The sequence below is a fragment of the Cervus canadensis genome, chromosome 24, assembly GCF_019320065.1.
Source record: "Cervus canadensis isolate Bull #8, Minnesota chromosome 24, ASM1932006v1, whole genome shotgun sequence".
NCBI lineage: Eukaryota > Metazoa > Chordata > Mammalia > Artiodactyla > Cervidae > Cervus > Cervus canadensis.
The window spans coordinates 16911008-16937061 of record NC_057409.1 but is presented as its reverse complement, the minus strand read 5'-3'; the positions used below and the strand labels follow the sequence as shown (position 1 = coordinate 16937061).

At 42.3% G+C, this 26054-nt stretch overlaps 1 protein-coding gene across 6 annotated transcripts in view; it reads left to right on the top strand.

The window, feature by feature from the left end:
* Positions 1 to 26054, top strand: part of LOC122426418 (nuclear body protein SP140-like protein) — a 91369-nt gene that overhangs the window by 26383 nt on the left and 38932 nt on the right. For 2 of the 6 annotated variants that reach the window (XM_043445340.1, XM_043445338.1), the window contains exons 2-12: positions 4902 to 5064; positions 6461 to 6629; positions 8639 to 8722; positions 10183 to 10233; positions 10502 to 10573; positions 14479 to 14628; positions 15147 to 15230; positions 17303 to 17449; positions 18158 to 18241; positions 23229 to 23282; positions 23904 to 23987. In XM_043445340.1, coding sequence (XP_043301275.1) covers positions 4902 to 5064; positions 6461 to 6629; positions 8639 to 8722; positions 10183 to 10233; positions 10502 to 10573; positions 14479 to 14628; positions 15147 to 15230; positions 17303 to 17449; positions 18158 to 18241; positions 23229 to 23282; positions 23904 to 23987 — 1142 coding nt within the window. The remainder of the gene's footprint in view (positions 1 to 4901; positions 5065 to 6460; positions 6630 to 8638; positions 8723 to 10182; positions 10234 to 10501; positions 10574 to 14478; positions 14629 to 15146; positions 15231 to 17302; positions 17450 to 18157; positions 18242 to 23228; positions 23283 to 23903; positions 23988 to 26054) is intronic. The other 4 variants (XM_043445339.1, XM_043445341.1, XM_043445342.1 and 1 more) reach the window with 4 other exon arrangements.

Genomic DNA, 26054 nt, shown 5'->3' with positions numbered 1-26054 from the left:
ATTTGCTGGCATATTGAGTGCAGCACTTTCACAGCATCATCTTTTAGGATTTGAAATAGCTCAACTGGGATTCCATCACCTCCAGTAGCTTTGTTCGTAGTGATGCTTCCTAAGGCCCACTTGACTTCACATTCCAGGATGTCTGGCTCTAAGTGAGTGATCACACCATCATGATTATCTGGGTCATGAAGATCTTTTTTGTACAGTTCTTCTGCGTATTTTTGCCACCTCTTCTTAATATCTTCTGCTTCGGTTAGGTCCCTACCATTTCTGTCCTTTATTGAGCCCATCTTTGCATGAAATGTTCCCTTGGTATCTCTAATTTTCTTGAAGAGATCTCTAGTCTTTCCCATTCTGTTGTTTTCCTCTATTTCTTTGCACTGATCACTGAGGAAGGCTTTCTTATCTCTCCTTGCTATTCTTTGGAACTCTGCATTCAAATGGGTATATCTTTTCTTTTCTCCTTTGCTTTTCACTTCTCTTCTTTTCACAGCTATTTGTGAGGCCTCCTCAGACAGCCATTTTGCTTTTTTGCATTTCTTTTTCTTAGGGATGGTCTTGATTCCTGTCTCTTGTACAATGTCACAAACTTCCATCCTTAGACCCCTAAATTAATCTTGGACTCCTATGTGCTGTGCTGTGCTTAGTCACTCAGTCGTGTCTGCCTTTTTGTGACTCCATGGACTACGGCTCTCCAGGCTCTTCTGTCCATGGGGATATTCCAGGCAAGAATACTGGAATGGGTAGACTATTCCTTCTCCAGGGCATCTTCCCTACCCAGGAATCAAACTGAGGGTCTCCTGCATTGCAGGTGGATTCTTTAAAAGCTGAGTTACACTGGGAGCCCTGGACTCCTGTATTGTCTCTCAAATTTGCTCTTTTGTGTTCTTTTAATCTCTTTATTTTCGACTTCCCTGGTGGGTCAGTGGTAAAGAATCTGCCTGCAATGCAGGTCAGGTCAGGAAGATCCCCTGGAAAAGGAAATGGCAACCAACTCAGTATTCCTGCCTGGGAAATCCCATGGAGAGAGGAGCCTGGCAGGCTGCAATACATGGGGTCACAAAAGAGTCAGACATGACTTAGCAACTAAACAAGAACAACAATCTATTTAATTTTCTGGGGAAGTCCTCCCAACTTTATTTTACAACCATTTTAGTAAATCTTAGTAAATTTCTAAAAATCAATTTTTCAAAAACATCTAATACCACTCTCTCTTTCTCTGTTAGTTCCTTTTTCTTTGTAACCAGGGGTGCAATGTGTGTTCTCAAATCTCTCTAAAAATATTAGAGGTTTTGGAAGTTTCTCCTATTTCCTACAATATCTCTGTTTCTCCTGGGGTATAACATTTTTCTCTTTTTAGTGTTATTCTTTCTTCCCGAAGTTGGAGAATTTCCTCAAAAGTCTGCTGATCTGTGGTTATCTGTTTCTGCTTAAGAGGAGGCGCTGGAAATCAATGCATCTGACTCACCAGATTAAAGCATAAAGAAGGAAAACCATATGAACACCACAATAGGTGCATTTCACAATACTCAACATCTGACTATGATAAAACTCTCAGCAAACTAGTAACAAACAGAAACTTCCTCTGTCACGTGTGTGTATCTGTGTATGATGACATACTTGATGCATTAAATGCATTTTCTCTAAGGCTAGAAACAACATAAGGAAGAAAGAAAAAAGAAACTGTTTTGGAAAGGAAGAAGCAGAAGAGTTTTATTTTCTGATGGCATGGTTATTTTTTTCCATGAAATCCAAAAGTAGTCTACAAACATATTACTGGAATACATGAATTTAGGAAGGTCATGAACACATGGCTACTGTTTCTTAAAATCAATTCTATGTTCATACAGTTGTTAGAAATAATTTAAAAAGCAGTATCACTTAAAGTAGGCTCCCAAAGAATAAAATAGCTAAGAATAAGTTTAAGGAAAGAAGTGTATGACTCCTGTGTGTGTGTGTGTGTGTGTGTGTGTTCAGTCATGTTTAACTCTTTGTGACCCTACGGACTGCAGCCCACCAGGCTCTTCTGTCCATGGAATTTCCCAGGCAAGAATACTGGAGTGGATTGACATTTCTTACTCCAGGAGATCTTCCTGACCCAGGGATCGAGCACACATCTCTTGCACCTCCTGCTTTGGCAAGCAGATCCTTTACCACTGCGCCACCTGATACTGAAAGCTATAAACACTTCTGGCAAGATTAAGGAAAATTAAACAAATGGGTTGAACTCAATGTTGTTAAGATGTCACCTTTCACCAAATGAATCTAAAATCTATAAAACTCAAAAAGGCTTTTCTTGTAAACATTGACAAATCAATTTTAAAAGATATGTGGAAAACCAAAAGATGTAGAAAATCGAAGGTAATATTTTTCCTAATTGACTTCAAGTCTTTCTATACGCTGTAGATTCAGACCAACTCTTTGTGACCCCATGGACTGTAGCATGCCAGGATTCCCTGTCCTTCACTATCTCCTGGAGTTTGCTCAAACTCATGTCCGTTGAGTCAACGATGCCATCCAACTATCTCATCCTCTGTCATCCCCTTCTCCTCCTTCCCTCAATCTTTCCGAGCATCAGGGTCTTTTCCAATGAGTTGGCTCTTCAAATCAGGTGGCCTAAGCATTGGAGCTTCAGCTTCAGCATCAGTCCTTCCAATCAATATTCAGAGTTGATTTCCTTTAAGATTGACTGATTTGATCTCCTTGCAGTCCAAGGGACTCTCAAGAGTCTTCTCTAGCACCACAGTTCAAAAGCATCAATTCTTTGATGCTCAGCCTTCTTTATGGTCCAACTCTCACCTCCATACATGACTACTGGAAAAACCAGTTTTGACTGTACAGACCTTTGTCAGTAAAGTGATATCTCTGCTCTTTTAATACACTGTCTAGGTTTGTCACAGATTTTCTTCCAAGGAGCAAACATCTTTTAATTTTGTGGCTGCTGTCATTGTCCGCAGTGATTTTGGAGCCCAAGAAAATAAAGTCTGTCACTGTTTCCCTGTCCATTTGCCATGAAGTGATGGGACTGAATGACATGATCTTAGTTTTTGAATGTTGAGTTTTAAGCCAGCTTTTTCACTCACAGTATGTATATTAAACAAAATGTTTCTTTTATAATATATACAAACTTCTACACATCAATAAATAATAAAAGACAACCCAATAATATAAATGGGCCAAAGGCTTGAAAAGGCATTTCAAAAAAGGAGATTATGAGTAACCAATGAGCAAATGAAAGTGTGCTCAATATTATCAGTCATTAAAAAAACACAGGTTAAAACTGTATGAAATACCATATTACATATTACAGACTAAAATGGCTAAAACTAGAAAACCTATTTCTAACAGATTTTGGAATAGTTTGACAGATTCTAAAACTATTAAACATACTCCTACACAATGACCCAACAATTCCACTCCTAGTTATTTGCTGAAGGGAAATGAAAACATCTTGCCACCAAAAAACTTGTACAAGAACCACAGCTTTATTCAAACTAGTCCCAAACTAGAATCCACCCAAATGTCCATAAACAGGAAAATGAATAGGTAGATTGTGGTAGGTCCACACAATGGAATATCTTCAACAATAAAAGAACTAAATTTCTGTTCATCTAACATGGATGATGAGCAAAAGAAGTCAGACACAAAGCACATGTGATGTATTGTTTTCATGCATACAGTGTTAAAGTGTTAGTCACTCAGTCACGTCCAACTCTGCAAACCCATGGACTATGGCCCTCCAGGTTCCTCTGTCATGGAATTTCCTAGCCAAGAATACTGAAGTGGGCAGCCATTTCATTCTCCAGGGGATCTTACCAACCCAGGTCTCCTGCATTGCAGGCACATTCTTTACCATCTGAGCCACCAGGGAATATGAAGTCCAATCATGCCTGCATGCTCAGTCATGTCTGACTTTTTGCAACCCTATGGATGATAGCCCACCAGCCTCCTCTGTCAATGGAATTTTCCAGGCAAGAATACTGGAGTGGGTTGCCATGCCCTTCTCCAGGGGAGCTTCCCCGCCCAGGGATTGAACCCACATCTCTTGCATCTCCTGCACTGGCGGACAGGTTCTTTACCACTACTGCCACCTGGGAAGGCTGTGTGAAGTCCAGTAACAAGTAAAATTAACATATGGTTACAAAAAGGATAGCACTGTTTCCCTCTGAGCAGCTGTCTGGGTACAAGTGGTCAGGATGGAAACTGAGGGTGGAAGGTGTGATGTTCTGTTCTTAATTTTTCAAATAGCACATGGGTTTTCCACATGTCTCCCTTGTGATCTCCACTGGGTCTCCAGGGTTCTGCAGGACTCACTGGTTGCTTTCCTGACCTCTGGGAGTGTTTTCCACCTACAATAGTGGTTAGCGATCCTCTGATCACTTTTTGTCTCATAAATTTTGATAGAAATCTTTTATCTGCTCGTTGCCCCCTGCCACTCTCTTTGTCATTGTAAATCTAATCCCTTTATTAGCATTTTTAGTGGGAGGTGGTGACAATAATAAAGAGAAGATAAATGATTCTCTTTAATTGGCAGTGTTTAACCAGAAACCTTTTTTACAGGAAGTTGATGCAATAAAGTGATTATTCCCCGATGCATTTTGAGTACTGAAAAGGACCCAAATACACCAGACAAAGGCGGATATCTTTATGATGGTTTTGATTGTGACATACTGAAATGGACTTCTTTAGTCCTGTACTTCATTCAGTCTTTATTAACTTCCACACTTTTCTTCAACTATATCATTGTTTGTTGTTTCAATTGCTTTTATTTCTTTACTGAAACCACTTATTTTATATATGTTGGTTCTTCACAATCTATCCTTTATATATAAAATGTTACAGCCTCCACAAGCATCTCAGAATCTTGATGACCATTTTCACATGATATTCTTCTTCCTTAGGATGTCTACAGAAACTCAGAACATGGAAGAAAGGCTTGTCTTTGAGACTATATTCAGGCACTTCAAAAGACATAAAGTGGAGATTTCAACTGCAATTAAAAAGACATTTCCTTTCTTTGAGTGCCTTCGTGACCGCGAACTCATCACCAATAAAATGTATGAAGTAAGTGAGGTTTCTTATGTCACCATCTGGTAAACCAGCCCCAAATGAAGTTATGCTTTGTTATCCTAAACACAAAAGTCAGGACACAGCTAGCTCACTGAGGGGTGTCCTATGAATAGAAGACTTTTTAACTATTGCTGCAAATGCTCAAGTATTGTTGTGAGGTATAAAGGGAGAGGGTAGAAACATACATCACTGGAGACAGTCCTTCCTCTAATTGAAGGGATGGTGCTCTTGGCGACCACTGGAGTCAGGCAGGCTGGATCTAAAACAATTGTGCTCCACAGATGTTTAATACACATAGTACAGCGTAAACTAAGAATTAAAAGTAAGTGTAATAAATTCATGAATAATTTAAATGAGATGATTTAGTGAAATAATAATTGACACAGCATTTCTTTTTGAAGAACATCAATTTAAACAGTTGGGCTTCCCTCATAGCTCAGTGGGTAAAGAACCTGCCTGCAATGCAGGAGACCTGGGTTTGATCCCTGGGTTGGGAAGATCCCCTGGAGAAGGAAATGGCTACCCACTCCAGTATTCTTGCCTAGAGAATCCCATGGGCAGAGGAGCCTGGCGAGCTATAGTCCATGGGGTCACAGTGACTAAACCAAGCAATTTAGATCTGAGAACATTGAAACCCACAGGGAACTGATGTCTTGTTAGGACAAATTTGGGAATAGATGCTTGCTATTCTTTCCCCAACAGGGGTTTTTGTTTTTCCATTTATTTATTTCCTTAATTATGTATTTATTTGTGCTCTTTATGGAGTCTCGGGCTTTGAGTTAATTTTAATGATAGGCATTGTTGGAGATACAGAGGTGCAAGTCTTCAGCTTGTCTTCCGAACATGCTTTCCCTGTGGCCAAGTTCACAAAATGGAGAACTGTCACCTGGCTTCCTTGAGTTCTTCCCCACAGGCCAAGTCAGTATTGGTGAAGGGGCAGGAGTTGTCCAGTCAACAGAATAGTTGCTTATCACCTGCCAAGTCTATTCCTCAAAGAGTTGACCAGGCTCTTAGCTACATATTCATTAACTTTAAACCCACTTTTAATCTTCAGAATTGTGCCTTCTTACATCTAATATAAGTTAGGGTGAGGAGATCAGATTCACAAATTGATAGTTTTAAGAAGAGAGGATTTATTGTTTCAGTTAGTAGTCATACAAATATGCAGAAATGCTAAACCTCTACATGAAAAGATATGGAAGTTGGAATATATGTATGGAATACATATATCATGTGTGTATGGAATATGTAATATTCCATATGTAATACATATGTATTATGTATGGAATATGTATGGAAATTGGAATATACTAACTTGACATCTCTTTCTAGGGCTCTCTTGTAACTTGGAAGTCTGTATTTATCCTTTTCTTCATTCATTGTTTTTAAGGACTGTCAAGATTCTTGTAGAAACCTGGTTCCTGTACCAAGAGTGGTATACAAGGTTCTCAGTGAGCTGGAGAAGACATTTAACAATTCGCTTCTGGAAGCATTGTTCAGCGATGCCAACATGCAGGAATATCCTGATTTAAATCATGTTCGTCAAAGCTTTGAAAAAGGTAATTAGCTTATTTTCTACCTTTTGATGTTCAAGGTCAATTCTGTTCAACAAGGATATATTGAGCTCCCATCACGTGCCATAACTGGTGCTGAGCAGCGGGGCTATAACAGTTAACAGAGCACACTTGAGTCTTCTCAAATTGAACCTAGGTCTTCTACATTTCAGGCAGATTCTTCACCATCTGAGCCACCAAGTTCTTCTCAAAGCTCATGTTATAAAGGCTGTGGTACAACACCAACCTGGAGGTCTGCTTAACTAGACACTTGGACTCCCAGGAGAACCAGAGCCGCAGTGCCATCCGATTTAGATAGAAGGACAAATGACAGGCCAGCAGTAGCCTACACAGCAGTCCACTGAGCTGATTACTACCCATCTCAAGTCTAGCTGTGGGTGTAGGATCCATCCTGGCTTAGAAACAATGATCAACAGGGTCACTATCTCAAAAACTTCAGAATCATAGCTTTCAGGGACGCCTAGAGGGACAAGCCAGATATAAGAATCACCACAACCCAAGAATGTGGTGATTCAAAGAAGACCCAAGAACAGTCCGTAGGTAGACCCTCCCAGTCGCAGGTCATTATAAGCCCTCAAACCCAGGGTTGACCTGGTAACACAGAAGAAAGGCCACTTTCATCAATTTCTAGAGTAATTAGCACAAAAGTTAACTTATATCAAATTTTCCCTTAAAGGAAAAATGGTTTTAATCATATTTTCTCCTCAAATAATCACAAAGGCTATTCTCTTCCAGGGGTTATTTTTGGTGCCGTGTATAACTAAATGTTGACTTTTTGCTGAGAAGTTATAATTTATCCTTTTTAAATGATGGTGACTCATATCTACACTTGCTGCCAACCCCCTGCCCCTGGCAGAGGTCACTGCTGTCCACAAGAGCTTGGGTCAGTGACTAAACTCCAGAGGATGGGGACAGTGGTCCAGGGCATGATATCTCTCCTGTTTCTAGGTTCCCCCCTCATCCCTGTCTCATGTGCTGAAGTCCCCCCGCCCTCAGGCCTCCTTCACCTTTTCTGGGCTTTGGGCCACTGTCCTCCTCATACTAGCCATCTGATTTTGCTGGAACTTGACCCATGCTCTGGGGAAGACAAAGGAGTACCCATGGCTCCCACAGTCCTGTCCATCTCACCCCCTAATGGGCATTTTCCCAGGAGGCGCTCCTGCCATCAGCTCTGAGGCAGCCTCCCACCATGTCTCCTTCCTAGACTCCTGGCAGTGATCTACCTACTAGGCTCCTTGGTTTATTTCCTTCCTCCTACATCTGCTAAGTTACCTACATGCAGGGTCTCTGGGCTGCTGTCCTGGCCTCCTCTTGTTGGCAGCCTCTTGGGTCCGTGGTCCAGGAGTCGTGGGGATGCCCTGCAGTGCCACAATAGGCAATCCCTGCATGCAGCTTCAGAGTGTCCTTTTTTGTGGGATCTGGACCACTCTGGGAGCTCCGACTAGCAACTCCAGCACGCCCCCCCACCCACCCCCTCTGGTTTGTCTCTTTGGAAACTGAGCATCCTCCCCAACACAATTAAGCCTAAACCTCCTCTTATCTAGAGCCCTCTTTAAAGCCTTTGGGCTTTCTCTTTTACACACACACACACACACACACTTCTCTAGGATCCTAGTTGTGCTCCAGAAGAAATGTGTTTCTTTCTTACGTTTTGAACAGTGCAGTTAACACATTTCACTTCTCTTATTTATCTTGACATGTATTGTTCGCATGGTGTGACATTTATTGTACATGACTGACAGCCTTAGGATGTTCCCAGGACTCCTTTGTCCTTATGTTTGAGTGGCTCATTTCTGTGCAGGGAACATAACTGCTCCCTTGCTGGGAGTTTCTCTTTTCTGTCCAAGGATGATGGGGGAGCTTTACCATGAAGGTTGGGATCCACTGGGCTCTGAGTGACCTGAGAGCTGAAAATACCTAAACGTGCAATTCTGAGATGATGTTTCTGGTCTCTGGTGGAGATCTCTAATTGTGTTTGCTCTCCCTCTCTTCAGCAATCCAAGAGAAACTTAGTTATGAAGAGATTGATGGAGAAGAGAGGGAGGAGAGGCCTGCCATCCGACTGAGCCTTGAGCAAGGTGATTGAGATCAAGAACAAACCAATTCTCCCTCGCTAAGAGGAAAAGGAGAAGGGGAGGGGGAGGCCCGAGTCCTGAGAAAAGATTGAGAATCAGGGAAGAAACAATGAAGGACCACAGAGAAGGCAGGCAGGGGTGTTTGTATGAGCATCTAACCAGAGGCTAAGTCCTCGAGGAGTGGCTATGACAAGAGGCTGTTGCCCCAAATACCAAGTCAAAGGAAGAGGAACCCAGGGTGTCAGTAACCAGATTAAAGAGAATGACTGCCGGGAAGTCATTGTGATTTAGAAAGAATCCTATAGGAGAAGATCAATGTGAAGGTGTGATGGGCTAATCATTATGGGCCCAAGGTCAATGTCAAAGTGAAGGCCGTTGATGATGGCAGAAGAAAGGACTGATTTAAGTGTGGGGGAGGTTGTTCAAGAGCAGGAATATTCAAGGAGAAAGGCAGTCATAGGGATTCAGTGATGAGGAATGGTAGAGATACGGAGGAGATGTGGGTATTTAAGAGAGAGCGGAGAAGAAAAAGAAGAAATGAAAGGAGAAAGGGGTCAAGGACACAACAAAAACAAGCAAGTTAAGAACAGCTCATGTGATTGAATGGTTCTTCTGGCAGTTGTGGGTGTAGTGCCATTGGACGGTATTATCACTTACGTGCCCATTTTGCAGATAAGAAAGCTGAAATCTAGAGAGACCATGTATGTAGTTGGCCTGGGACCAAATGAGCAAGGATGGAACCAGGCATTCTGAACCCAGAGCCTGTGTTTTCAACCCTGGATACTCCCTGGTAGCCTAATGGGACAGACAGAACCCTGAAACAAAAGGAGGGAAATATACAAAGAGGGAAGTGAAGTGAAAGTCACTCAGTCATGTCCCACTCTTTGCGACTCATGGACTGTAGCCCACCAGGCTCCTCTATCCATGGGATTTCCCAAGCAAGAGTACTGGAGTGGGTTGCCATTCTGGAGAAAGTGGAAGAGAATCAGACGTTGAATCCTCAGGGAGAGGCTAACAAGACAGATTAAACAGACCTGTACAGGGAGGGAATGGATGAAGAGGGGGTGGGAACTTTGCAGGAAGTGAGGTAAGGTCACCAGTCAGGGCCCCTCTAGGGACCAAGGCCAGTTCACCACAGCTGGGAAGTCAAGATAAGCCATCGCTAGGTACTGAATGACTGGTGGAGATCATGCAGTGAGATGGCCTGGCCAAAGCCCTCTCAGCCAAGAGTGCCCCTGACCTGCCTTCCACTTGAGGATTTGGGGTCTGGCTGCAAGAATTGGATGAGATCCACCAGGCCCAGATGGTCTCTGTATTGTTGTCTACTGGGGGTCTCAAGCTTCTTATTTATTTAAAAAAAAAAAAAGAAAGAAAGAAAGAAAAAAAAAGAAAAAGGGAATTAGGGGAGGGTGGCACAGCCCCTACTTCAATTTATGAAATAAATTTTTAATTTTTCCCCCTAGGAACTTCTGGAGGCCTGACTTGGTCTGGTGGAGAATCCTCATCTTATGATGGTCTGTTGCTGGCTCTGTTCTGTGATGCTTTGCCGCTTATGTCCCCTTCCAGGCTGTGCTGGGGGTGGAGCGGCTGCTTCTTTGTATCAGAAATTTGTCAGTCTTTGCATCTGCAGTTTCTCCAAGGGTCAGTACTCTGAGTTGCTGGGAAGGTCGCTGCTTCCGGACTCCCTAAATGCACTTGCTGCCAGTCCCCAAAGACTCTGGGCCTGTTTGTTTCGCCCCAGCAGCTGACTTCACCGTTTTCTGTTCTGTTTCGTTTGATCAGGCAGTGACCCTGGGGCTTCGATGTCATGTCTGGCAGAGGCCAGTGCTACAACCAGAGTGGTGGAAGAAGCAGGTGATGGGCATTCCTCGGGGCAGGGGGCGATGGGGGGCGAGTCCTCCCATAACTTCAATTAACCCCTAACATTCTTAATGATGTTATTATTTAAATTTTATTGCTCAGCTTTCTCATTTGTAATGTAGGGATATTACAGGTAGATTGTCATGAGGCTATGAAATGGAACAAGGATGGGAATGCATTTAACAGTCACTAGGTATTCACTGGGCTTCCCTGGTGGCTTAGCAGCACTGTTTACAATAGCTAGGACGTGGAAACGACCTAGATGTCGATCGGCAGACGAGTGGATAAGGAAATTGTGGTACAAATACACAATGAAATATTGCTCAGCTACAAAAAAGAACACGTTTGAGTCAGTTTCAATGAGTTGAATGAAACTGGAGCCTATTATGCAGAGTGAAGTAAGCCAGAAAGAGAAACACCAATACAGTATATTAACGCATATATATGGAATTTAGAAAGAGGGTAACGATGACCAACATGCAAGACAATAAAAGAGACACAGATGTAAAGAACAGACTTTTGGACTATGGGGGGAAAGGCAAGGGTGGGACGTATGAGAGAATAGCATTGAAACATGTATATTACCATATGTAAAATAGATGACCAGTGCAAGTTCGATGATGAAGCAGGGCACTCAAAGCTGGTGGTCTAAGACAACCCAGGGGATGGGGTGGGGAGGAAGGTGGGAGGGGTTTCAGGATGGTGGGACACATGTACACCCATGGTTGATTCATGTCGATGTATGGCAAAAACCATCACAATGTTGTAAAGTAATTAGCCTCCAATTAAAGTTAATAAATTCATTTTTTTAAAAAGGAATCTGCCTGCAGTGCTGGAGACCCAGGTTCAGTCCCTGGGTCAGGAAGATCCTCTGGAGAAGGGAATGACTACCCACTCTAGTATTCTTGCCTGGTAAATCCCGTGGACAGAGGAGCCTGGCAGGCTACAGTCCATTGGGTTGCAAAAGAGTAGGACACACCTTAGCAACTAAACAACAACAAGGTATTCAGTACATGTTTGTTCCCTGAATAAAAAGTACTGGTACAAAAAATATACTGTTAATTGAAAACACTGATCATAAAGATTTGATTTTTTTGATGATGGTATCCCATATATTGATGCAGCCAGTAGTTTATTTAATCTGCCCCCAAACCTGAAAATGTGTATATATTACCCCTGTTTTTCAGAAGAAAAAGAATCAGCTTAGAGAATTCGATTATTTGTACAAGTTCACCCAACTGAAAATCAGGATTGAGTGCTGCTGTGAGCAGTGTTACAGCAGGAATTCAGGGGCCCATAGCCTGGCTTCAGCTTCTACAAGATCTTGGGGTAGTGACTAGCCCTCTTTGTTCCTCATTTTCATCATCTATAAAATGGACATGATAATAGCACCTATTTCAGCGGGTGATGGATTTTAAATAAGTTACATCGTATAAGGCATTCACAGTCGTGTCTGGAGCTGTATCGGTGTTCCATGCATTTGTTGTTATTACTACCTTTAATCATCATCTTTATTTGTCTCTGGTGCCAGAGTCCAAGCTTTTAACTGTTACATTCATGGTACACTTCGGGATTTTTTTCTCTCATAGGTGTTCATTGGATTTACTGATTCCCCAGGCTGGGAAAGTAGTGAGAAAAGCAATGCCACCTTCTGGCCCAGGAAGATAAATTGAAAATCATAGTTTTCCCTGCTTACAACACACTAGTCTATAACAAATTTTAAGTCTTTATTCCATGACTCACCTTAGTAAATAAGGAACATAGAGGAGTCTCGGGGAACTACCTATATGAAAGGCTCTTACTATGTAGCTTCCCTTAGGGATGTATTATTTTAAAAAGAATGTTCTAAATTAGTAATATGCTTTTATAAAAGAAGAACTTTCAAAGTGATTTTTGAAAGCACAATAATACTTTTTTGCTACTTTAGTTTTTTTTTTTTAATTGAAGGATATTTGCTTTACAGAATTTTGTGGTTTTCTGTCAAATATCAACAAGAATCAGCCATAGGTACACCCATGTCCCCTCCCCCCTAAACCTCCCTCCCATCTCCCTCCCCATCCCACTCTTGTAGATTGTCACAGAGCCAGCCCATTCTAGTTCCCTGAGTCATACAACAAATTCCCATTGGCTATCTCTTTTATATATGGTATTGTAAGTTTCCATTTTACTCTCTCCTTACATCTTATCCTTTCCCTCCTCCCCACTCCATGTCCATATGTCTGTTTCTCCCTTGCTGCCCTGAAAATTAATTCATCAGTACAATCTTTCTAGATTCCATATATATGTGTCAGTGTACAATATTTATATTTCTCTTTCTGACTTACTTCACTCTGTATAATAGGCTCTAAGTTCGCCCACCTCATTAGAACTGATGCAAATGCATTCCTTTTTATGGCTGAGTAATATTCCATTGTAAATATGTACCACAGCTTCCTTATCCATTCATCTGTAGATGGACATCTAGGATGCTTCCATGTTCTAGCTATTGTAAATAATGACACAATGAACATTGGGATACATGTGTCTTTTTCAATTTTGGTTTCCTCAGGGTATATGCCTAGGAGTGGGACTGCTGGGTCATATGATGGCTTCATTCCTAGATTTTTCAGGAATCTCCATACCATCTCCCATAGTGGCTGTATCAATTTACATTCCCACCAGCAATGCAGGAGGGTTCCCTTTTCTCCACATCCTCTCCAGCATTTATTGTTTGTAGACATTTTGATGATGGCCATTCTGACTGGTGTGAGGTGGTATCTGATTGTAGTTTCAATTTGCATTTTTAAAATAATGAACAATGTTGATCATATTTTCATATGTTTGTTAACCATTTGTATGTCTCCTTTGGAAAAATGTCTGTTTAGGTCTTATTCCCACTTTTTGATTGGGTTTTTTTTTTCTGGTATTGAGTTGTATGACCTGCTTGTATATTTTGGGAATTAATTCTTTGTCAGTTATTTCCTTTGCTATTATTTTCTCCCATTCTTGTTTACAGTTTCCTTTGCTGAAAAACACAGCAATACTTTTAACAAATCACATTTATTCAAAAAGTTAATAGTTGAAAATACATATGGATGAATACATATTAGCCATGCATCTGCTAGTACAGCTGATGGAAACTGGAAAGGATAAGCGGATGGAATTGTGACAAGTAATGAGCAGAAGAGAAAGGATTCAGTGTGTGTGTGTGTGTGTGTAGGGTGTGGCAGGAGGAGGCGATGAAGTTCTCTGAAATTCACAGCGTGGGTCTGGGGGCAACCTTGCCAGGAAATGAAATCCCAGAGCATCTTGATGGTGGGGAGCAAGGAATATAAAGAGAGAAACTTCAACCTAGGACCCAAATGATACACAGCAGTAAATGTGTCTGAGCATCTGACCCGACAAGGTGGGCTGACGTGCCCAGGTGAGAGGAGCGCTGTGTCTCCCTCCCGCCCCCCACCCCAAGGGGAGGCTCCCAGGCCTGAGGATGTGGCACAAAACAGGCACCAGGACCCACATTTCATACTAAAACTTTGGGAAATAATTTTAAATCATGCTTCATGTAAATTACTTTGTTCAGAAAAATAACACTAAGAGAGAAAAATCCAAACTGCAGTGAAAAATATGTCTGTGTGTTCATACATTATTGAGGCTGGAGGGAACAAGAGTAGGAGGGGTTGATGGAATCAGTGAGGACCAGAGATGGTTGCCATGGAGGAAGGGTGTGTGTGCTGGTCCTGGGTGGTCTGTGGTCGTCACATTCTTCCACTTGGTCTTCTCCACTCTTCCATCAGCTGTGTAACCAATCCCTGGATTAAATTCCCTCTGCTTTAAAAGCTCAGAGTGCTTTGTATCTTCCTGTTGGATTCTGCTGGATGTTGGAGGAAAATAAAATATTTATAAATCAAACTGTGGTTTAGGTACAGCCTCCCCTGAAAATAGACTCTCAGATCACCTCAGTGAAACAGAAGAGATAAATGCAAACAGGAACGATACACCCAGCAACCAGAACGATGCACTGGAAAGCCAACAAGCAAATGAACAATGTGACCAAGAATCTGAATCATCAGGTAAGGCTGGCTGGCTTTGCCTGGGGAGCAGAGATGCTCGCCACGGGGGAAGGGTATGTCCAGGACATGCTGGTCCTGGGTGGTTTGCCCAGGGATTCAGTCCTTACCCTCTTGAAGGGGTCAAGAGGTCCTGACTGGTGACAGAGAATGAATTCATGTACCACTCAAGGAAACATCTATTAACAAAGAAAGGGGAAATTACATAGTCACTGAGGGCAGGAACATGCCCTGATATGTTGATGGGAAAGACCTGGAGGAAGAAAGTGAGAGAAGAAAAACTAAGAAGGTGAAGTGTCCCAGACCCACAGAGGAAGAGAAACAGAAACAAGAGTCAGGGAGAGGTTGGCCCCAGAATCAATGAAGCGCAGCACTTTCATGGGGTGAAGGTGGCAATAAATGCAGACAGGCTCAAAGTAGACAAATAAGAAGGAAAGAGAAGTTGGGGAAGATGCAAGAAAATGGAAATAGGGCAAAGCAAAGCTCTGTTGGATGTCAGCTGTGGTCTTTTTTATCTTCAGAGTTCTGTGAAGCAGCACCTATCCAATCAAATGATGCAGATGCTGGGGAGGAGACACCCAACCCATTGCCTTCTAACAAAGAAAGTAATTATTACTTACCTTACCTATTTTCTTTCTTTTTTTAACTTTTATTTTATCTTTTTTTTTTTTAATGGCCATGTTACATGCTTGTGAGATCTTAGTTTCCTGGACAGGGATTGAGCCCATGTCCCCTGCATTGGAAATGCAGTCTTAACCATTGAACTGCCAGGGAAGTGTCATATCTTACCAATTTTCTAATTAACATCTTTGTTTTTCTAAGAGCCTAAAAGTTTTCCTTTGCATGGCCAAAAAAAAAAAAAAAAATCTGTTGGACGTCTCAATTCAGAGGCTGTATCTATAACTATCTATTGCTATATAAGTAACTAACAATCACAAAACTGAGCAGATTAAACCAATCATGGTTTTACTTCTCACTTCCATCAATTCTAACTTTAAAATATTTCCAGCTTGTCCAATCGTTCTCCATTCTTTGCCATGCCCGTGATAAGTTTCTTCAGTCATGTCTGACTCTGTGCTACCCCCGTGGACTGTAGCCTGCCAGACTTCTCTGTCCCTGGGATTTCCCAGGCAAGAATACTGGAGGGTGGCCATGCCCTCCTCCAGGGGATCTTCCTGACGCAGGGATTGAACCAGTGTCTTTTATAAGTCTCCTGCATTGGCAGGCGAGTTCTTTACCACTAGGCTTGCTATAATCCACATCCTGTCACTTCTCACGTCAAATAGAAGAACAGTCTCCTGCTCATTTCTTCCCTCCTGTCTCACTTCCTTCAGATTCACTCTCTGCATTTTAGCTCAGTAGACCTTTCCAAAATGCAGACCAGTTCGTATGGTTTTCCTGTTTAAAGCCCAATACCATCCCTGGGTTGGGAAGATCCCCTAGGGGAAGGCATGGCAACCCACCCCAGTATTCTTGCCTGGGAAATCCCATGGACAGAGGACCCTGGCGGGCTACAGTCCATGGGATGGCAAAGAGTCAGACATGACTTAGCACTCATGCACGCACCTTCCTGTGGCCCTCGGCATGAAATCAAAGCTGCAGGTATGGAGTACTGACACATACCTACCAGCTGTGTATTTCCCCATCATACTACATTCCCATCACACCAAACTCCTTTTAGTTACTTAAATTTGACAAGCTCTCTCAACCATCCCTGCCTTTTCATATGCTTTTGGAAAACAGTTTTGTATAATCTTCCAAAGTAGAAAATACAGGTAGCCTATGACTTAGCATTACACTCTTCAACAAGTCAACAGAAATGTATATTATCACAACACACACAAAAGAATGTTTATCGTAGCATTATTTGTCGTAGTCTAAAACTTGAGCCAGTACAAATGGAGACTTTTTAGTTTTATTTGTCAATGGATAATTTCTGTAATGGAATGTTACACAACAGTGAGAAAATATATTTAACTGGATACAGATGACTATTGCACACATAATGTTGATAAAAGAAGCTAAATCCGTATCCGCCCTGCCCCCGAAAGAATAGACAGAACAAAAGTGACTGATTCCACTTAAGAGTGTTAGTCACTCAGTCATGTCGGACTCTTTGCAACCACCTGGACTGTAGCCCACGAGGTTCCTCTCTCCAAGGGATTTCCCAGGCAAGAATACTGGCATGGGCTGTCATTCCCTTCTCCAGGGGACCTTCCTGACCCAGGGATCGAACCCAGACTCCTGCGTTGCAGGCAGATTCTTTACCCTCTGAGCCACTAGGAAAGCTCTGATTCCATTTAGAGTTGAGAAGGGCATGAAGGAAGGGACAGAGTTGAGCAGGAAAAAGGAGAAGGGTGGGGTGGAACCTCTCTCTGCAGTAAGATCACAGGACGAAGACTTCCCTGGTGGCTCAGAGGTTAAAGCATCTGCCCGTAATGCAGGAGTCCCGGGTTCAATCCCTGGGTCGGGAAAATCCCCTGAAGAAGGAAATGGCAACCCACTCCAGTATTCTTGTTTGGAGAATCCCATGGAGGGAGGAGCCTGGTAGGCTACAGTCCACGGGGTCGCAAAGAGTCGGACACGACTGAGCAACTTCACTTTCACTTTCAACGCTAGTGAGCTCCTTTTTTGGGGAGACAAATTAAAAGCTTTCATTCGTTAAAATTTGATCCAGGAGCAAAGCCATCCAACCATGGACTACAAATCAATTCCTGTTCTGTCCGTCTAGTGGATATAAAGAAGGAAAAGCCATTTTTTAACTCAGAAGTTCAACTGCAAGCCCAAGCAAGGACTAACTACAAGCAGGTGTCTAACATAATAGGTAAGGCTGACAGAGAGAAAATGGAGCAGGGATCAAGGGAACCAGGCAAGAGGCTGGGGCGTCAGGGTCCAGCCAGCCAGTCCAGGTGGCCTTGGGCAGAGGAAGGAAGGGCAGGGAACCAGCATCTTGTGCTGTGAGTTTAGCGGAAGAGGTTCCCCAGGGACCAGAGAAGTATCAGAAGACAGATGATGGGTAACAAATACTGATGCCCAGGAGACTTTCCAAAGTAAGAGAGGAAAGTATGAGAAAGAAAGAAAAGGGGGGAAAAAATAGAGAGCCAAGATATTCAAGAGAGTAGATGGAAAAGAAACACATAAAGACAAAGCGAGGTGTCAAGCGATACCGTTCCTGGAAAGAGAGGCATAAGTAAGGGAAAGGGGCCAAGAGGAAAGTGAAGAGGTAAAATGAGAATGAAAGAAAGAGGTAGAATGGAGTAGAGGGTCAGAGGTAGGTCTAGGGTGGGGGTGAGGGGTAGCAGGAGGGTGGGGGAGGGGAGTGTGGGCAGGATGGGCAGAGCTGCCCTCTGTGTGTGAGCGTCGTCACCTTCCATGCAGGACTGGGAGCAGCCTGCAGCTCACCCATATTCAAGCACAGACCATGTGCCTTGAATTAACTTAGCTTCTAGTTCTCCCCGCTGCTCTCATTCTGGGGTTTCCTGCTGCGTGGGCTCCACCCTGAGATCCTAAGGGGGTTTGTTCCTCTGTGCAGTGATCAGCAGTGAGGACTCTGCAGAATCCAGTGATGGAGATGAGTTCCCAGAACCCTCCACGTCAACACCAGGAAGGATAACTGGTAAGGAAGGGGGAGAGCAAGGCCAGGGCTGCAGGAATCTGCAGGAGCACTACTGTTTCTGGAGCATCTTACTCGGAGTCCCTTCTGAACCACGGACCCAGTTTTTCTTGGAATCGTATCCTCTGAATTTTACTGTTATGGGAAATGCAGGATGATATGAAATCTCTATCTGAGGATGAGGTCTATTATCCGATGGTTGTTGCCGTTTAGTTGCTCAGTCGTATCCAACACTTTTGCGATTCCAAGGACTTTAGTCCATCAGGCTCTTCTGTCCATGGGATTTCCCAGGCAAGAATACTGGAATGGGTTGCTATTTCCTTCTCCACTATTAACTGATGGGTCCCGTTAATTAATACATGTTTTCCATTTTATTATATAATAGAAATAGATTAACAAAGTAATGAGTGTGTTTAAAACTACTACCTGCTATGTCTATAAAATGTTAGATTTTTTTCAATAATTTTATTTATTTATTATTCCTGGCTGTGCTGGGTCTTCATTGCTGCCTTGGCTTTTCTCTAGTTCTAGTGATGGTCCTTGGGCTTCTCTCATTGCAGTGGCTTCTCTTGTTGGGGAGCACAGGCTCTAGGACGTGTGGGCTTCAGTAATTGTGGCACATGGGCTCAGTAATTAGGGCTCCTCTCTAGCACGGGCTCAGCAACTGTAGCACATGGGCTCAGTTCCTCTGCCGCATTTGGGATCTTTCTGGATCAGGGATTGAACCCGAGTCTCCTGCTTGGCAGATGGATTCTTTACCACTGAGCCACCAGGGAAGCCCCAAAATGTTGGATTTACATGGTGACTTCTACCAAGAACAGAAAGTTAAATATGGTTGGCAATGCACGGGTTAAGCGCACCAACTCTCAGTGCAATCGACAATCTGCTTATAGTCAGCCTCCATATACACAGGTCCACATCCATGCGTTGTTGTTCAGATACTCCGTCGTGTCCGACTCTTTGTGACCCCATGGACTGCAGTACACCAGGCTTCCCTGTCCATCACCAACTCCCAGAGCTTGCTCAAACTCATGTCCATCAAGTCAGTGGTGATTCCGTCCAACCATCTCATCCTCTGTCGGCCCCTTCTCCTCCTGTTTTCAATCTTTCCCAGCATCAGGGTCTTTTCTAATGAGTCGGCTCTTCACATCAGGTGGCCAAAGTATTCGAGTTTCAGTTTCTGCATCCATGAATTCCATCAACAGTGGATTGTCTAGTGATGTAGTGTTTTCTACAGGAAAAAAAAAAAAATCTGAGTCTCATCTGGACCTTTGTAGCTCAAATCCATATTGTTCAAATGTGAACTGTATTCCTTTATTGGAAAGTCATATTATTATCTGGAGAAGGAAATGGCAACCCACTCCAGTATTCTTGCCTTGAAAATCCCATGGGCGGAGGAACCTGGTAGTCCATGGTGTCACAAAGTGTCGGACATGACTGAGTGACTTCACTTTCACTTTCATATTATTATTTGATCACAAACTTGAATCGTGTCACAAGATAACTCATCTAGCTATCTACTGTTACCAGAAATAAAGACTTCAGATAAGGTATTCTGAAACCCAAAGTGTTTTTGACAATTCTTCAGCAAGTCATGGCATATAAAGTGATTTTTCAAAGGACTTTTGCAAACAATCTTACAATCTTAAAGGGTAAGCAGGATGAACATTGCTATCGTTGTTTCTAGATGAGAAAACACAATCACATAAATGTTTCAAGGTCTCTAATAAGTCTCATGAGAGATGAAAGGGAATAACAAAGCTGGCATTCTGGATTCTGCATTATTTCCTTTGTAAAATTGGAACTCAAAATTATCTAAATGTTGTTTCCTCAGTCCTGGCGGCAGCCAGAGTGGCCATAAGATCTGTATTTCTGTAGTGTACAAATTGGTGATTTTTTCCTCCCTTTCTACTTTCTAGACCCAGGCAATATTAGAAACATACCTATTTATAGAAACACACTAGAAAAAGTCCTAAAAAGAAGCAAAAATATTCCTTGATCTTGATGCTACAAAAGAGTAATATTTTTAGAAAAGCATTCAATCTACTTACTCACTAGATTTATCAAGTATATGTTAGTTGCTCAGTTGTGTCCAACTCTGTGCGACTCCATGGACTATAGCACGCCAGGCTCCTCTGTCCATGGAATTCTCTAGGCAGGAATCCTGGAGTGGGTTGCCATTCCCCTCTCCAGGGAATCTTCCCAACCCAGGGATCGAACCTGTGTCTCCCACATTGCAGGCAGAGTCTTTACCATCTGAGCCACCAGGGAAGCCCCAAGTAAAATATAAATTTGCTTCAGTTTTTGGGAAGTCCACCTTCTACTTTCACCTTAGTTGAGTAGGTAAAAGGCTCTAAAAGGTAGTTCCCAAACATATCTATGGTTCAGACACATGAGATTATTTTCCAGGCTTGCAAATAGTTCAAGGGCACCAGGTTGGCAGGGGGTGGGAGGAGGTGGGAAGAGGAGACTCAGTCTTGAACAGGTTTCCAAGGTACCCTATGTGAGAAACACCAGATGAATGACATGTGAAAAAGACAATAGAAGGGGTCAGAAGTAGAAGACAGAGAAGGGTAGGATGGTTAAGTTTCAAGTAGAGCAAAGTCTCCCCTTGCATTTGAATTGTCTCTGTTCTGGAGATAGGGGATTGGAGCATCACTAACCTAAATGGGAGGTGACTTAGATGTACAAGCCACACTTTCCTTGGCTTTTCAAGACTTTCTGAGTTTTCTTATTAGGGAATTTCCTGCCCAGTGGGTTCCTTGGTCACACCCCAGACTCCTCAAGAAGTTCCTTTGTGCAGAGGCCAATAACCTTGAGTCTTTAGCATCAAGTGAGGGAGGAGAGACCCAAGAAGACATCATCTTTCCATCCCAGATGGCTCAAGTAGGAAGATCAGGATTGCAGCCCTGGACCACAAATATCCAGAGTCTAAATCCAGAGTTCTGTTTTCCTGATGAATCTTATTCTGATCATTCTCCATATGCCTTGATTTAATTATTTCTAGGATATCACTTTCCACATATAACTTCTCTGGCCATGTTGGGAAATGGAAAGAAGCAAAAAGATATTATACATAAACTGTTGTTTAACTGGGCGAGCCCAATCAGTTGCTATATTGAAAATGTAGTAAAAATATGCTAGTAAAATGATATTTTTAGTACACACTATCACAGCTATTAATGCTAAAGAGTGGAAATAGTGTACCTATTCTCCAGCATGCTTTTATTCTATAGAGCGTACTAAGCACGGTATTCCTCTATTCATTGTTAATATTATCTTTAGTCCCCAACTTAGAAAGTCTTCACAGAGTAATTTGTGCTTCTGTTATATTATTGATGGAAAAATGGCTTCAGACCAAATACTCTCAAACCCTAATTATAGTTGGATCATTGGCTAACAGTGATTTCCCATAGGGTTTTCGTAAATAAAGTTTCATTTTGTTTTTACAAAAACCTTAACAGGGAGTGAGGGTAACCAAGTTCTCCCAGGTTTATAGATGAGGAAACTGGAATTGGTAATGTTTGACGGTCTTTTGATCTTTCCAGGTGTGAGGGTCTTTTGGTCTTCCCAGTTCGCACTGGTAAAGTGCCAGTTGGCACAGTGGTGAAGACCCACGTGCTAATGGGGGAGATGTGAGAGACTTAGGTTCAATTGTTGGGTCAGGAAAGATCTCCTGGAGGAAGGTATGGGAACCCACTCCAGCATTCTTGTCTGGAGAATTCCATGGACAGAGGAGTCTTGTGGGCTAGGGTCCACAGGGTCACATAGAGTCAGACAAGACTGAAGTGACTTAGCAAGCATGCATGCATGCACTCAAGAGTATCTTTTATGAATTCAGATGGAGAGTGCAAGGCAGTACTGGGTAGGACTCCAACATGACATACCTGCAACATGGCATTGGCCTATAGTCATATTCAAAAATATCTTCAAAAATAAAGTATCCTTTTATGTTCATAACAGCCTAAAATGTCAGTCAGAAAACTGTTGTTCCCTCATTTCACAGAAGAGAAAACTCCAGCACATAAACACTTAAGGGTCTTTTACACATCCTGTTGATAAAAGTGAAAGTGTTAGTTGCTCAGTCATGTCCAACTCTATGAACCCAAGGACTGTAGCCCACCAGGCTCCTCATTCCATGAGATTCTCCAGGCAAGAATACTGGAGTGGGTGGCCATTCCCTTCTCCAGGGGATCTTCCCGACCTAGAGATCAAACCCAGGTGTACCACATTGCAGGCAGATTCTTTATCGTCCTGAGCCACCAGGGAAGCCCCAAGAATACCAGAGTGGGAATCCATTCACTTCCCCAGGGGATCTTCTCAACCCAGGGATTGAATCCATATCTCCTCCTTGGCAGGTGGATTCTTTACCATCTGAGCCACCAGGGAAGCCCATTACACATCATATATGGAAACTTACAGAAACTTACCAGAAGAGACAGAACTAACAATCTGGACTCTTAGGAAACGTTTGTAATCCTTTATTCAAAATCTTTAACACAACGTTATAAAGCAACTATACCCCAATAAAAATTGATAAAAATTTTAAAGCCAGATGTAAAATAATAATGCTTTATTATTTTAGAAAGGCAGTGTGGTGTATATCCTATAGATTACAAGACAACCCAATAAGTTTGGGACCGCATCTCATTCTCAAATAGACGGTGTTAGTGTTGCTGCAGCAAATTGTGTGAATTCACATCAACTGTGATAAATATTTTATTGAACTCATGGCTGCCGAAGTCCAAATTTGTTAGCTGCAATCCTGTGAAAAAATATTGGTTTTCGAAACTTCTTTGACTTTGCAACTAAGGCTGAAGGATTGGGGATCTTCACTCCATTTGGTAGTGATCTCTCCCTTAGATGAGACGAGACAGTAATGTTCATCATTGCATCTTTATAGCCTACATCCTGTCTGTAATGTGAGTATTCATAAGCTCATAACTCTTTTTGATATAGATTATTGGTTTTATTTTCCTTTACTTACTAGATTCGTCAGCCATTGGAAGCATGTCTATTTTCAGAATGAACAGTAGGAAGAGACGTAAGAACAATTAAAACTCATGCTGTTACAAATATCTTTCTTTGCTACAAAACCCTCCTTCAACTTTTTGGTTATATCATTGAAAATGAAGCTACAAATTTGTAAGTATTTTAGATGATTCACATTTATCTTGAATTAGGTGAGCTGGGCTAACTGATGTAACACAGAAACCTCAAGAAGTTGAGTGTCGCAGCGCAGTACAAGTTTATTCTTCATTCACATAAAAGGATAAAGCAGTTTCCAGGTTGGAGGGGTGCTCATTGAGGGCCCAGCTGATGGAGGCTCTGATGTTGAAATTGTTGCTTCCACGGTCTCTCTGGATAAGAAACAGAGTGAAAGCAGGAATGTTAATATGTACAGACAAGAGGAAAGGGTAAAAGCTAGTGACCAAAGGGAGTGCCTTCCATAGCAAAGTTGTGCCCACTTCCAGCCTTGGGGGTGGTTCCTGGAGCAACATTGACCACCAGGTCAGATGGAGCCACAGGGTGACCTGGTGGGAGAATTATCCTTAACCCTCTTACACAAGCTTCCCTTTTCCAAATTTTCTGTTAAAGACTTCCATGCTGTATTGGTCCTAGGACACAGACTGAGATTGTAAAGGACTTTTATTTCTTTCTGCAGGGATGTGCAGTAGTGATTCTTCAGACTTGAGCAACGAAGGAGAGCCTCAGGCAACATCTAGTTCCGCCCTAAGAAATGGGTCAGGTAAAGAAGATTAGGATGTCCAGCCTTGGCCTGCAGCATGTCAGGAGTCTGAATTTAAAGCTACTTCCAGATGCATTTCATTCTGAGCTCCTTGTCTACCTTGTATCCAGTTAATCCTGGGAACTACTTCTGGGATTTTTAGAAAATGGAAGGAGGCAGGAAATTATTATAAATTTACGCTTAACAAAATGAGTATAATAATATAATAATGTGTGTTAGTCGCTCAGTCATGTCCAACTCTTTGCGACCCCATGAACTGTAGCCTGCCAGGTTCCTCTGTCCATGGGATTTCCCAGGCAAGAATACTGGACTGGTTTGCCATTTCCTACTCCAAGGGAACTTCTCGATTTGGGGATTGAACCCACATTTCCTGCACTGGCAGGCGGATTCTTTCCCACTGCACCACCTGGGAAACCCTAGTCACTAAATGTGTGTACTTTTATACTCCTATTTTAGCAGAAACAATTACCACAATGATGGTATCTTTTCAAGCACTTACTGTCATGTCTACTAACACCAAGATCCTAGATTTCTATAGTGGTGTACTAGTTGACCCTAATGCCATTTGTAATTATAAAAACATCAAAAGACAACTGGTCCTGCTGTGTAATTATAGACAGAAATAAAGGCTTCAGATCAACCATTCTAAAACTTTAGTATAGATTTTGTCACATATTCAACACATTGTAATTAGATTGTCTGATGGTATTTTAAATTCTTTTAGCAAATAAGATCTTACTCTGTCATCACAAAATCTTTAAGACTTAGGCAGGCTAGCTCTTGCTTCCCCATTTTGGGATGAGGAAATATTAATGGATGTACAAATGTTTAAGGATAAAAAGGAGTGACTATTTTATGTAACAGGAAGATAAGAGCTGTGTTGCATGATCAGAGTCCAAAGAGGAGATACAAGGGATCTGGCATAGTCACAGGGGAATGTATCAGTGTCTGATGCAAGAAAGTGTATTTAACAATAATAAATGCATGTCATCTGGTCCCATCACTTCATGGCAAATAGATGGGGAAACAATGGAAACAGTGAGAGACTTCATTTTCTTGGGCTCCAAAATCACTGCAGATGGTGACTGTGGCCATGAAATTAAATGACACTTGCTCCTTGGAAGAAAAGCTATGATAAGCCTAGACAGCATATTAAAAAGCAGAGACATTACTTTGCCAGTAAAGGTCCATATAGTCAAAGCTATGGTTTTTCCAGTAGTTATGTATGAATGTGAGAGTTGGACCATAAAGAAGGCTGAGCACTGAAGGACTGATGCTTTTGAACTGTGGTGTTGGAGAAGACTCTTTGAGAGTCCTTTGGACTAAGGAGATCAAACCAGTCAATCCAAAAGGAAATCAATGCTGAATATTCATTGGAAGGACTGATGCTGAAGCTGAACCTCTGATACTTAGGCCACCTGATGTGAAGAGCTGGCTCCTTTGAAAAGACCCTAACTCTGGGAAAGATTGAAGGCAGGAGGAGAAGGGGACGACAGAGGATGAGATGGTTGGATGGCATCACTGACTCGATGGACAAGAGTTTGAGCAAACTCCAGGAGTTGCTGATGGACAGGGAAGCTTGGTGTGCTGCAGTCCATGGGGTTGCAGAGTCAGACACAACTGAGCAACTGAACAACAAATAAATGCATATATATGTGTGTATATGTGTATATGTCACATATACACACATATATGCATATATATGTATATATATTGATGAATATATTTAACCACCAGTATTAGTGTGAATATTGAAATATATATATATCCAGATTGAGAGGGAAAAAGCAGAAACCATAAACAAAGAGGGTGGGAATGGAATCAGCTATATGGCCTACAAAACACCTAAAAAGATAAGATGAAAAAGGATGAACAGAGAATTAAAAAAGAACAGATGTTAACAATATAACTGGACTTCCCTGGTGGTCCAGTGGTTAAGAGTCTGCCTTGCAGTGCAGGAGACACAGGCTAGATCCCTGATCAGGGAAGATCCCACATGACACGGAGCAACCAAGTCCACGTGCGATAACTGCTGACCCCAGGCACTCTGGAGCCCATGTGCCACAG